The 14001-nt window shown below is 32.3% G+C and overlaps 1 protein-coding gene across 1 annotated transcript; it reads left to right on the forward strand.

Moving 5' to 3' along the window:
• The first annotated feature begins 5331 nt into the window (after positions 1-5331).
• On the forward strand, positions 5332-11522 carry LOC109794018 (protein NPG1). Its single transcript, XM_020353488.3, has 6 exons — positions 5332-5592; positions 5745-5915; positions 6835-7069; positions 7279-8489; positions 10354-10501; positions 10904-11522. The coding sequence occupies exons 2-6, from the start codon at positions 5763-5765 to the stop codon at positions 11221-11223; spliced, it is 2067 nt and encodes a 688-aa protein (XP_020209077.1). The 5' UTR covers positions 5332-5592; positions 5745-5762; the 3' UTR covers positions 11224-11522.
• The last annotated feature ends 2479 nt before the right edge of the window (positions 11523-14001 follow it).

Consider the following 14001-nt stretch of genomic DNA (forward strand, 5'->3'; position numbering starts at 1 on the left):
GTCACAGATTTTACCATTACTGGTGCAACGAGTGTGGAAGATGTTGTGCCTGAGCCAGTGATCGTCTTTTGTTGGCGCTGTGTGCAGACTTCGCCTTACCACTAATAGCTCTCCATGATCGGCAGGCGTACAGTCTTCGTCATACACAGGTTCAATGTCTGCTTCTGATTCTTCCTCTGATAATTCATGTGGTTCTTCTTCAATGATGGTGAAAGCCTTTCGATTGGGACAGTCGGAAGAAATATGTCCAAAGCCTTGACATTTGAAACATTTTATAGTTGATTTGGATTGTGGGGCAGGTTTGGAGTTGTTGTTTTTGGTATTTTGGGCTGGTAGTTTGGAGGTGTTGGACCGGGTGTTTTGGGCTTTACTGTTATAAAAAGGATTTTTGGAGTAGGAAGGGCGGAACGGGTATTTGGATGTGGAGGGTTGGTCTCGAAGAGTGGTGGAGAGTTGTTTTTCAATTTTGATGGCAAGTTGTACTACATCATCTAAGTCCTGGTACTGTTGTAATTGGACTTGGTTGGCTATTTCAATGTTTAGTCCACCAATAAAACGAACTATTTTTGTTCCTCGTCATCTTTAAGGTCACATTTCATTACTAACAACTCAAATTCCTGGGAATATTCTTCTACTGTGCGTGACTGTTGAGACAGTTTGTGAAGCATCATATAGTTTTCTTGCTTATAGTGGAAAGGTAAGAACTTACTTGTGAGTTTCTTCTTCATCTTCTCCCAAGATTTGATCTTTTCCTTCCCTGCTCTTTCACGCTTCTTGTTGAGATTCTCCCACCAGATGGATGCATGCTTCTTCAATCGGATAGCCACCATTTTGACCTTGAGTTTATCTTGAACATCATGCAGGTCAAAAATTCTTTCCACCGTTCGGAGCCAATCCATAAATTCGTCAGGTTGTAATCTCCCTTCGAATTCAGGTATATCTACCTTGAAATTATGAAAACGATTGGTTTGTTGTGTCCTTGACACTTGGTGACTTCTAGAGGAATAAGAAGATGAGGAATCACTGTTGTCTGACTCATGATTTGGTTTATTCCTCAGCTGTTCAAGTTCAACTCGTTGACTTGCAACTGTTTCTTGAAGCTCTCGCAGTTGCCTTTTCATTTCCTCAAATTCGATATCTCGAATGGTCACATCGTTTTGCTTTCCACGAACCATGGTGAAGGTGGATAGGAATAAAGGGGTAATTTAAGAGGTTAAAGGGGTAATATGGGAATTTAGGTTAGGGTAAAATGGTTTTTGTAGAAAAGGGCAATTTTGGAATTTTAGAAAGTTTAGGGGCAAAAATATAAATTCAGAAAGTACAGGGGTAAAAGTGAAATTTCAAAACTTACAGGGGCTTTTTTGCAAATTATGAAACTTTGGTCAAAGTCAACACTGAAGACACGTGGCAGAATATGGTTGGTCAGAGGTGGCAAATGAGGGTTCTCAGTCAACGTTGACCACTTATACGTGGCGTCTCCTGAGTGGCTGATTAAAGATGACGTGGCGCTTATGTGGCGATGACGTCAGCTTGTCTTCAACCTCCAGAAATTCCGGTGACCGTCAAATTTTCCGGCGAACTTTTCCGACGAATTTTCCGGTGACTTTCCGGGTGGTTTCCGGCGATACAAACTATCGTTCCCAAGGTTTTGGGACCTTCCGGACGCTTCTACGGGGTCGGTTTTTCGAGAAAAGGCCTCTAAGGGTGGGTTTTCGGGGCTGGCCGAATTTCCAATGGATTTTCCGGCGACCGGAAAGTTCCAAATCTCTTTTCTAATAAACCCAAAGGCGTAGGAAGCTTCGGAACCTTGCTCTGGTACCAAAAATGGCACAGAATGCAAAGGAAGAACTCTCTAAGAGAGAAAATACTCAATTGAGTAATAGAAATGATATTGATTGATAAGTGCCTTGAGAGCTTACATTGATAGCTATTTATAGGAATCAGAAACAAAGAAAATACAAATCATAGAAGCTGGCAATTTAGAAAAACAGAGGGGGTGGTGGTTGCTTTGTGGAAAAAGAAATTCGGTGGTTGTCATTGTTGACAATGGTGACTGGCATGTGCTGGCATGTGGCTCATGTGCTGGCATGTGGCTGGCATAGCTTTCCAGATCACAACATTTGATGGTTCATGATGTAAAGACACATCAAGACTAGTGTTTGCAACACCAAGATTGACTGGAGAAGAGGTAGCAACAACCACGTCCGCACACCAATCTTAGTCGCAACTAGAAAATCCATGCAGGAGTGAGGAGCAGGCTCTGGAGACCTGCCAGGATGAACAACTTTAGAAAGTCATCTCGAGTCACAAGCAGATTTCCTGCCAGCATCACCATCGAGAGAATTAACTTTGCATAAAGAACTAGAGTGACCAATTCTATAACAAGATAAGCAATATTAAGGAATTCTTTCAAAGAACAAAGAAACATAAAAAGCAAAACCTTCCCTTTCAACAAGAAGCTAGTTCAGTTTAATGTCTTCAAGATTAGTCTCCACCAAGACACGGGAAAAGTGTCCATAAGAACGTTGTAGGGTTGCTTGGTCAATTGCAATCAGAATTCCAACACCCGAAGCAATGACAAAAATGATTCTTGAATTCCAATATTCTTGTGGTAAGTCTAAGATCTGTAACCAGACTTGAATATGAGAATTCTTGTGGAATCTTATAATAAAATCAGGTATCCAAAGGGAAAGATGAAGCCAGGCTCCAAATTCCAAAGTCCAGCAGCAAGAATTGTTCCAAGATTGGCATAATTCTAAAATTCAAATTCAAAGAAACCTTTTCCAATGGAGATGACATGCTAGCTAGCAATATGGCTCTAAACTTGAGACAATTTTTTCCTCAAGTCTTCAATACAAAAAGGCTTTTGGCCCTTAGATAACAAAACCTTTCCATGGAGATGCTTGGAACAACGGGCAAGTTCCTTTTGATAAGCATCTTCTAAAATCTTAATGGCAAGAGCATCTCCCTTCCAGCAAGGCTTAGGAAAAGAGGACAGACATGTAGCGATCAAAGAAGAAGACACTACATTTGCAAATGAAGGTTTAAAAGATGGCTTAAAAGTAGCCAGTGGGGAAAGATTGGCAAGACAAGTCCAAGGACAAGAAACCTTGTCCACCTTGCCTAAGCATGGATGGCCGAGGATAACCAAGAAGAGGAGAGTTGAAGCTGGTTCTAACACTATATATAGTTGAACCGATTTCCTCTAAGACCCTTGAGTCTAATAATTCTATGGTCACTTCCATGGTGCACCAAGATTTATCTAAATTTGCTCCTTCGATTCCACAGGATTTCAACATCCTTACTAAAAGCAATTTTGTTTGGATTGAGGTGGCACAATCTTCTTAGAGGCCTAAAAATCAAAAGCGCAAAGTAACTTTGACTCCTAGACCTAGAACTAGATCTAAAGTGACTAGGCCCCCTAAGTTCTCTTGAATTGGGGATTTTGGTCTTTGGTTCTTTGGCTGGTTTGATTCTTCCGATTACACTTGATTTTTCTGATCGAGTGTGGCTGGGTAGCTTTACTTATAGCTGTCTTTTTTGGATGCTCTTGGTTTGGTGCTCTATGGCTGAATCAAGTTTCATACTAGCAAGTTGACTTGGTTTTTGAGCTGGTTGCTTTATTGGCTTTTGTTGGAAGTTGTGGATGTTCTAAAATTGTTGCTGATTGGATACTTTTTGATGTTGCGACTTCTATGCGCTGTCCTAAGAGATGTGTCAACTACATTTGTTTCTATATGTAGCTACAATTGTTTTCTTTCTTTCTTTTAGCTTAGGCTTTTGGCTTAGTTGTTTAGTAGTATGATTGTATTGTTCTTTTTTAGTTCCTGTTGCTTTTTATTTTGGTTGTGGGTTTGGCTTGGTCCCTTGCTTGTATTTCTATGTCTTTTAATTCTAGCACTTATGATGTGTAGCATATGATTGTTACGGAGTGGGGTGTTGAGGTAGTTATGATCCTCTTCCACATAGTGATGTTGATACACATCTATCATTTTAAAAAAAATATATATATACATGCATATACATAGATATAAATACATATACATATACATTTATATACATTGTTTAAAAACTCGGATCGAACCGGCCGGTTAGACTGGGAACCGGTGGTCCAGTCGGTCCGAATCTTAAGTTGGATCGGTTATGCAATCAACCCATTTCAAATTGGATTGAACCGGTCAATTTTCCGGTTCAACCGGTGAACCAGTGGGTCAAACCGGTTCAACCACTTTTTTTTTCTTATTTTTTTAAAAAAAAATTTAAGGGACCATAAACCACAAAAATAATAATGAAAATTGAATCTATTAATGGAAGAATAAATATTCTTATTAAATATAACAATAACTACTTGTTCTATTGTATTTGTTTATAATATATACAACTTAAATAACTTTTATAGTATATTAGTAATTTTAAATTATATATTTAATAATATAATATCTATGTAGATATTACATATATTATTTTGTGATATCAATTGCAAGCATATTATATATGTACATATTATTTATATTTTTAATTTGTATTAATAAATAGTTTAACACGTAATTTTTATATATTTTTTTACAAAATAAAAATAAAAATAATTTTAAATAAGATAGAAATTTTGAAATTTAAAATAAGAATGAATTTATTAAAATTTATAAGTATAAAATATATTTAATATGAATATTTTTTAATAAAATTAAATAAAAATCGAGTCATGCGATTCAATTAGTGATCCACCGGTTTAACCTTTAACCCACTAACCCAGTATCTTAACTGGTTCGATGACCGGTCCGATTTTTAAAACTATGCTTATATACATATATATATATATATATATATATATATATATATATATATATATATATATATATATATTACTCTTAGATATTAAAAATTAAATGTATTATCATTTTTAAGTATATTTAACTTTGTTTAATTTCTTTCTTTTCATTGTTCCCTGAATCCAAATGACATTTCCATGATTCATTAGTGAGTAGCGGTAGATCCACCCCAAACCTATCCCTCATTCTCATTCTTTTGTTTTTGTGTTTTTTATTTGCGTTAGTGTCAAAATAGACAAAACATTAATTAAACTGACTCATCTACAAGATCTCCAAACTGCATTAAACAATTCTCGCGACAAAAAGAAAAAAAAAATCAAATTAAGCACAAAACAAAGCATTTTCAGAGATTGTTGTATATATATACACATATTATATATATATATATATATATATATATTACTTTTAGATATTAAAAATTAAATGTATTAACATTTTGAAGTATATTTAACTTTTGCTACTTTCTTTCTTTTCGTTGATCCTCGAATCCAAATGGCATTGTCAAAATTCATTTGTGAGTAGTGGTTGATCTGCCCCCACCTATTCCTCATTCTCATTCTCATTCTTTTGTTTTTGTATTTTTTATTTGCATTAATGTTAAAAAAAAAACATTAATTAAACTGACTCATATGCAAGATCTCCAAATTGCATCAAACAATTCTCGCAACAAAAGGCAAAACAACAAAATCAAATTCAATAGCAAACAAACAAAACATTTTCAGAGATCGTTGTTCTAAGCCACATTGTTTTGAGGACGCCTAAGGTCTTGTTCCTTATCATTCCATCTTTTCTAGATCTATTTTTCTTTCCTTTAATCATTGTTCCCAACTAAGACATTTTTCCCTTCCTATAATTTACGTGCAACTAATGAGAAACAAAAAGAAAATTAAGGTTAAAGCGTGTGCATGTGTGTAGGTGGCGAGGAAATGATTGATGGAGTCTGGTCAGAACGAGCGTGTGAAGATTCGTGAGTTTTGCACGAGTGGAACTTGCATGAAAGCAACAGAAGTTGAGGCCAAGCTTGATGAAGGAAATATTCAAGAAGCAGAAACTGCATTGCGTGAAGGGTTGTCAATAAATTCTGAGGTTTGTTTTTGCTTGTCAATTATATGTTCTACATTTTTACAAGTGCCAAACCTATATTTGATTGTTGTTATTATTCCCATCATAGGCTCATAGCTAATTTTCTGTCTGACATTATGTGTCTTACTATTGCCATTCTGAATTGGTGGAACCTTAAGAGTGATAAATATTGGAATGGTTTTATCAAATGTGATTGAATTTGCAATCTTCAATCAAATTAATATTATTATCTTTAGTGTCTAGCATTTATTTTATTTATTTATTCGGTTCCCTTTTTCCTTAAATTTTGCTTGAAGGATAGAAGATTATTATCATAATTGTTGAAAAATGTCTTCCTTGGTGTTAGGATGGCACTCTGAGATTTGTGATTGGTTTTGTCATAAAAGAAAAAATTTCAAATATTACTTGAAATTTGTTGTTTGATAGAACAAGGTTTGCTTAGGGTACAGAGAATAAGCTATGAGCAAGATAGTAATTAAGTGCTTGCGAAGAAAAAATTGCAATACTACTCTAGCTAATTGTACCTTTTTTTTTCATTTTTAAAAAATGTTCAACTATGGAGTTCATTTATTGTAAAATGAGTCAAACCTAAGAATTCTTTTTCTCGCAAAATGACACTTTATTGTGATGCTAAATTTTCTTTTTCCATGTGATTAGTATGAATATTATACTTGAACATGAACATTACATGCATAAGGACATAATTTACATACACGGAAATGACTTACATTATGCATTACATGCAATTCGATTCGAAACCAAAGAAAATGCCAAAACAAAAATAACATGTGAAAAATTGATGCAATCTTTAAATTTATATGCCATTAAATATAAAGATGTCACATACCTTGGCAAAGCATTTTTGGAGATAAATCAATCATATGTTTGAGTTCTGCTACTTGGTCACTTTAAACCTTAATAGGAAGCAAAGGCTCTTCTTGTAAAGTTAGAGTACCAGAGAGGCAATGTTGAAGGCGTTCTTCGTGTATTTGATGGGATTGATGTTGAGGCAACCATACAACAACTTCAATCTTATCTTTCTGAAAAAACTTCTGCTAAGAAAGGTTCTTCCTCAGGATCCCAGCAAGTTGTTAGTTTGGGGATTGAAGCCATTTACTTAAAAGCCAAATCTCTACAAAAACTGGGCAAATTTACCGGTATTGAATATTGTTTCCACTTTTGAAAGTTATTATTCTCTACCCCTTGTTTTCTTTTTCTTACTTCTCTTTCTGAATCCCCCATTGCCTCTAGATCTTCAACATTTTATATTTACAACATAAATTACGTTACACTATTTAGCTTGATCAAAAGCCAAATTCTAAGGGATATTAATGCAATGAATTGCTTGTTTCATGGATTTATACAGATGCTGCTAATGAATGCAAGCAAGTTCTTGATGTTGTTGAGAAGATATATGGTCAGGGTATAGTTGATTCACAAGTGGACAATAAAATACAAGATGTAATCAGCCATACAGTAGAGCTCTTTCCAGAGCTGTTGAAACATGCTGGTTGCTATGATGAGGCACTGTCTGCTTATAGGAATGGCCTTCTAAGTCAATGGAACCTTGATAATGATTGTTGTGCAAGAATTCAAAAGGCACTTGCTGTGTTTTTGTTGTACACAGGGATGGAGGCAACTCCACCCAGTTCAACCGTTCAGGTTGATGGGTCTTATATACCTAAAAATAACTTGGAAGAGGCAATTTTGCTTCTCATGATATTTTTGAGGAACTTCAGCCTTAGTAAGATAAAGTGGGACCCTTCAGTTATGGAACACCTAACAGTTGCACTTTCAGCATGTGGTCAAACTTGTCTTTTAGCAAAGCTACTTGAAGAGTTAACACCCGGTGTATACCATCGCATTGACCGTTGGAATTTTTTAGCTCTATGTCATAGTGGAGCTGGACAAAACAAAAGTGCTTTGAATTTGCTAAGGTTGTCTTTGCATAAACATGAACGACCAAATGACCTTACATCGTTGCTGTTGGCTGCAAAGATTTGTAGTGAGGACCCTTATGTTGCTGCTGAGGGAGCAGGATATGCTCAGAGGGCAATCAACAATGCTGAAGGCTTAGATGAGCATTTGAAAGGTGTGAGTCTTCGAATGTTGGGACTTTGCCTGGGAAAGCAAGCTAAGGTTTCTTGCTCTGACTACGAGAGGTCTTTGCTTCAATCCAAAGCTCTACAATCATTGGAGGAGGCAATGAGAATGGAGAAAAACAATTCTGATCTAATATTTGAATTGGCTATTCAATATGCTGAGCACCGAAATTTAACGTGTGCATTATCATGTGCCAAACAGTTCTTTGACAAAACTGGTGGCTCTAAATTGAATGGTTGGAGATTGCTTGCTCTTGTTTTGTCTGCACAAAAAAGATTTTCCGAGGCTGAAGTGGTGACTGATGCTGCTTTAGATGAGACTGCAAAATGGGAGCAAGGGCCACTACTTAGGCTCAAAGCCAAGCTCAAGATCTCCCAATTACGACCCATGGATGCTATTGAAATTTATCGCTACCTTCTTGCATTGGTTCAAACCCAGAAGAAATCATCTGGGCCTCTCAAACTTGGTTCGCAGGTATCATTATGCAACCTTCTCAGAAGTTTTATGTTAAAAGGACTTCTTCTTTTTTTTTTTTTTTTTTATCAAATAATGATGGTGATGATGTATCTTTGATGTGTGTGGTAGATTGTAATGGAAATATGATTAAATTATTTCAATTATATCTTATGGTCGTCATGGATTTGTCTTGGCATTATCCTAGTAACTTGAATATATATATAATGTATTGAGTCTTTGATATTGTTGTTAATCCAATGCTCTTTTGTTACAATACATGTTTAATGAGTTCATGCTTCACATGTTAAATTAGAATAATGTGTTGTTTATGTATCACATGTTAAATGCATTTAGTTTTCATATGAATTAGTCAGTAGGTAGTGGCACTATTTACTATTTGTCTAGGAAATAATTTCAACTAAGTCTATTAAAAGACTATAAATTTTCTACATAAGTTAAGCATAAAAATAACACACTTGATCAATTTTAGGTAAGCAACTACATTCTCTCTCCATTTCTCTCCCTCTAAATTCAAAACTAAAAGATTCCAATTATGTATGCCTTTTTGGTTGCATGGTTGTTTCCTCCATTTTAATGGTAAAGTAGCATATATTTATACCTTTAGAAGAAACATAAACATGAAGTTTATGGCAAACAAATATAATAGAAGTGTAAAATATTGAAAAATTTGTTTATAAAGGAAATTATTGTTACTTAGCAAGCTTTATCTACATAATGTAAAATTGAATTCTTCACAGTTGTCTCTATAGTTTAGTACATAGAAAAATAGTGTAACTTAATTTATTTATTTTTTAAATATGTATTCGTTCGTGCTTTTATGTTTCTTATAGTGGTTGTTTTTAATTTTCATTGTTTAGATTAAAGAAAGAATGTTTGCTTCCTTTTTCTTTTACGATTTGTTTGGATTTAGGATTTCAAAAGAGTAATTAGTTTTTTTTTATGAATTTGAAATACTTCGGAGTGAAATATCTTCATTTAAATAGAAAAATTAAAAGAAAAATTAAATTCAAGTATTTGTAAATAAATTTAAAGCGTAAAATTTAAATTCTCTTAAAACAGGAAGAATTTGAGTTTTTACATTTTTTTTTCTCTTGTCCAACTATATATTTTTTTATCTCTAGTTCTCTCTTATCTCGCTCCCCCTTTCCCTTTTCTCTCTTCTCAATCTTTCTTTTCATGTTTACTTTTTTACCTATTTGTCTCTCTCTAACCTCTATCTTTTCTCTTTCTCCTCATTCTATTCCTTTTCCCCTTTTCTCGCCCACTCTTTGTATATTTCAAATCATTTAAAATATATATATATATATATTAAAAAATCAATTGTGCAAAATTAGATTTCCAGATTTAAATTAAGAATTTAAATTTAAATAAATTTAATTGATTTATTAAAATAAAATATTTAATAAATGATAAAAATTAATATTAAAGTAATTTAAATTTCAAAAATTTTAAATTCTTTAAAATTTCTAAAATACCCATCCAAACATAATACATAATGTTGACAGAAGAAAAGTAAAGGGGATACTAATACTCTAAATCGATATTATCATAATAAAATGTGACATATATTATTGAGTGATTGAAAAACATGAAGCGCTATCCCGATCTTTACTAAAAATTCTTATAAGGTAATGGATTAGAAGCCAATGAAACTAGTCCAAGAGATACTTAAAGTCTTAATATATTCTAAAACATTTTGAATTATTATATATACTCTAACATCCAGAAATTAGGTTTTTGTTTAACAAGGATGAAGATCAAAGTGGTGTTTTTCCCGGGAGATGCTCGTTGCTTCATGGGACTCATCATGTAAAAATTGTTGATTCCAAGAGTAATCTTTTATTTTACTATCTCTTTGTAGGTTGAGGATTATACAATAAATGAATTTGAAGTTTGGCATGGTTTGGCAAATTTATATGCAAGTCTTTCTCATTGGAAGGATGGCGAAATATGCTTGCAAAAGGCTAGAGAGTTGAAGGAATACTCGGTAGAAACAATACACATTGAAGGCAAGAACAGAACCTTTATTTTGTCAAAATTTCTACTTTAGCATAGTCAACATGTGTTTTTCCTCTTGTTTTAGTCAAATTAAGATATAAGAGGGTCACAGAACAAGGGATTCAATCCATTTAAGAGTTTATTATATTAAGAGTATGTTTAGATATTAAAAGTGTAATTAAATATACAAGTTTATAAGTATTTTTAAAATTTCTTTATTAAAAAATACTCTTTATTTTTTATAGAAGAGTTCTCAAACACAATTCTATCTTATATTCAAACAAGTTTTAAGTGAATGAAACACTAAATTTCCCCATGCTAATAGGTGGTAGTATACATAAGCTAAGAATTAATTGGTTTCATGGTTGTACCTCATCATTCACATTTTATATTTTCCAACATTATTATACCAGGTATTATATTTGACGGTCGTGGAGAAAAACAAGAAGCTCTTATTACTGCTGCTAATGCAGTGCTATTTGAACCAAACTATGTGCCAAGCAAGATCTTAATGAGTTCTTTGATGATGAAAATGGGTTTTGAAGCTTCACCTTTTGCTAGAAGCTTACTTTCTGATGCCCTTAGAATAGAACCCACAAATCGCATGGCTTGGTATTACTTGGGATTAACTCACAAAAATGATGGTCGAATAGTTGATGCTGCTGATTGCTTCCAGGCAGCTTCCATGCTTGAAGAAACCGATCCCATTGAAAGTTTCAATTGTATGCTTTGACTAGATTTGTCAATTTGGAAACGTATCCCATGTTTTCATTTTCTTATTTTAAATTCTTATCATAAAAAAAACTAGCCTCGAAGAAAAAGAGTTGGAGTTAATCATAAAGTAGGAAATAATATAACAAGAAGTTGGTGTTAATCTGGTGGTAGGATGGATTAATTGTAAAGAACTAGTTTTTTTAATTATTATTGTGGTTCGGTTCCTTTTTTGCCTTGTAAATGTGAGATGCTTATTTGGGAAGTATCATTCAAAGAAAATAAACTGTAAAGATTCAATTTTCTTCGATTGTATCCCATTTATTTCATTTTTTTTATATTTATTAATTATTTCTTTTTTGAGAATGAATCATGTTTTTAGATTTAGAGTTTATCTTTTTTTTTTATAGGATTTATAAAGATTATTTTGTGTCTAAGTTTACAAATACGATGATGTCACATTAAAATTGGATTTAACCTTATTATTAATTAGGCCAATTGTTGAGTGAATACTCATTTTTTTTTAAATATTTCATAACTTTTCAATGTCAAGGACCTTCCTAGAAAATATAAATAATATTATTCAAAAATGATGTTAATAAATAAAAGGCTTAAATATTTTTTAGTTCCTCAAATTTAAGATACATTTATTTTTAGTGTCTCAAATTTAAAACTAGTTTTTTTAGTTCTTGAAATTTAAAAGAAAAACTTATTTTAGTTTTTATATTTAAATTTTATTAAGGAATCTGTTAAATATTATTGATAAAAATAATGGCTTTTTTAGTAAAAATATCATATTAAACCTAATTAATAGTACATAATTATCTCATTTTGTCACTTTCAGATATTTTATTGGTAACCTAAAGAATTAAAATAATTTTTTTTGAAAATTACAGAGATTAAAAATGAAAATTTTAAATTTGAAAGATTAAAAATAAATTTACTCTAAATTTGATATGCTAAAAACATATTTAAGTCTGAAGAAAAATAATAATTAGTAAAGAAATATGTTAACACCTACCTATGACAAAATATATATTAAAATATTTTCTTTTAATCCCTTCATATAATATGAAAGATCTCCTTGAATCTTAATTTGACTACAAATAATATATATATATATATATATATATATATATATATATTAAATATAAAATAAATTTTAGTCTTTATATTATCAAATAATAAGGTAAATCCATGAATATCATATATAAATAGAAAAACAATAGTAACTCTCGAGTTTGAAATAACACAACTTCTTTGAAAATAATATTTTTTTGTGAAATTTTCATCTCTCTTTTAAGTTTTCCTTATTCAATAAGAATTTTCATTAAAACTTGAAAAATACTTTATGACAAAACAACATATTATTGGTCATGACTACAAATATGTCATAAAAGATAAATAGCTTCTGACAAAGTAATATATTATTAGTCATGACTACAAATATGTCATAAAAGATAAATTTTAACATTAAATATGGTTTGTCCCTACGATTTATTTATAATAATTGCAAAACTTAGTGTCCCAAAAAAATTCTTCATAAAAAGCACAAAGGTAGTCCCGCACTATCTAATTAAGTTTCAGATTGAATTACAGGATTTACTAAAAAGGGGAAAAGGTTACTGACAAACGCAAGGACCCTAGGAGAATGGATAAACCCAATCTTATTAGTGTATCTCTCAATATTCCCATTCCAAATAACAGTGGTGGTTACCAACCCCCAACATTGCATGAGTTGCAATTGCAAAATCACTTAAAAGCGCAAAAGTTCTTTCCTAAGAAGGAGATTGATAATAGGTTGTATCGTATGCCCTAGGAATACGATGCCATTTATTATTCGTGACAATATATTTGGTGGCATAGAATTGCTTGTGTCGCCCAATCACTCCCACAATGCTTCCTATGTCTATTATTGTCTCCTTCAAGAGATATGTTAGGGGATATGGTTAAGGAAGAGTGGGTGTTGATGGATATGGATCCATGAAAGGTTTTCATCTTTGAGGCATGAGATTGATGTTCATGAAAAGGATATAATGTGAATAAAAAATGAAGTGTTTTTTCTTTCACCAAAACTATGGTGAATTGGTAGCAAACCAAAGGTCATTCTATTAATTAATATAAAAAAAATATAAAAAAAATAGTGGTAGAAGTTACCAAAATTAATGTATACTCCGAGTAGTTTATGTTTATTTTTTTTGTAGTACACACTTGATAGTAGAATTTATTCTTATTTTTTCTGTTACTCCTTAATATATATCCCTTATGCGGTATACCAAATCTAGAATATCAGTCGTGTATTACTAAAAAGGCATATCCATATAATGAGGTCGAAAATTAAGTTAAAAATGTCGACAGTAAAAAAAAATTAGTGCAATTGAAAATTAGGATAAAAAAAGGTTATAAATTTAAAATTTTTGGCTATATAACATTAACCACCTTGAAATTTACTTCAATGTGGGAATTGGCAAGGAGGCTAATATAAAACAAAGTATTGTTGTATTGGCTATCAAATACCTAGAAAAAAATTAAAAAAAAAATATTAAACTAAACTTGAAACGCAACATATCCAAGCAAGCAGAGTACGTGAGAAAATAGTACTCTTGGTAATTAGAGCGGATAAGGAACATTCATGTTTCACTTATAATTAAAGGAAATGACCAAGTTGCAGATCTATTAGCTAAACACGATCATAATTTGCATGATAGAATTGTTATCTTTTCAAATCCTCCTTCTTGAATCCATTTTGCTTTGCTTATTGATTTATCGGCGGATACAAAATTTTTAGAGTTTTTAGTTT

Source organism: Cajanus cajan, chromosome 5 (assembly GCF_000230855.2).
Source record: "Cajanus cajan strain Asha chromosome 5, NIPB_CcT2T_4, whole genome shotgun sequence".
Taxonomy (NCBI): Eukaryota; Viridiplantae; Streptophyta; class Magnoliopsida; order Fabales; family Fabaceae; genus Cajanus; species Cajanus cajan.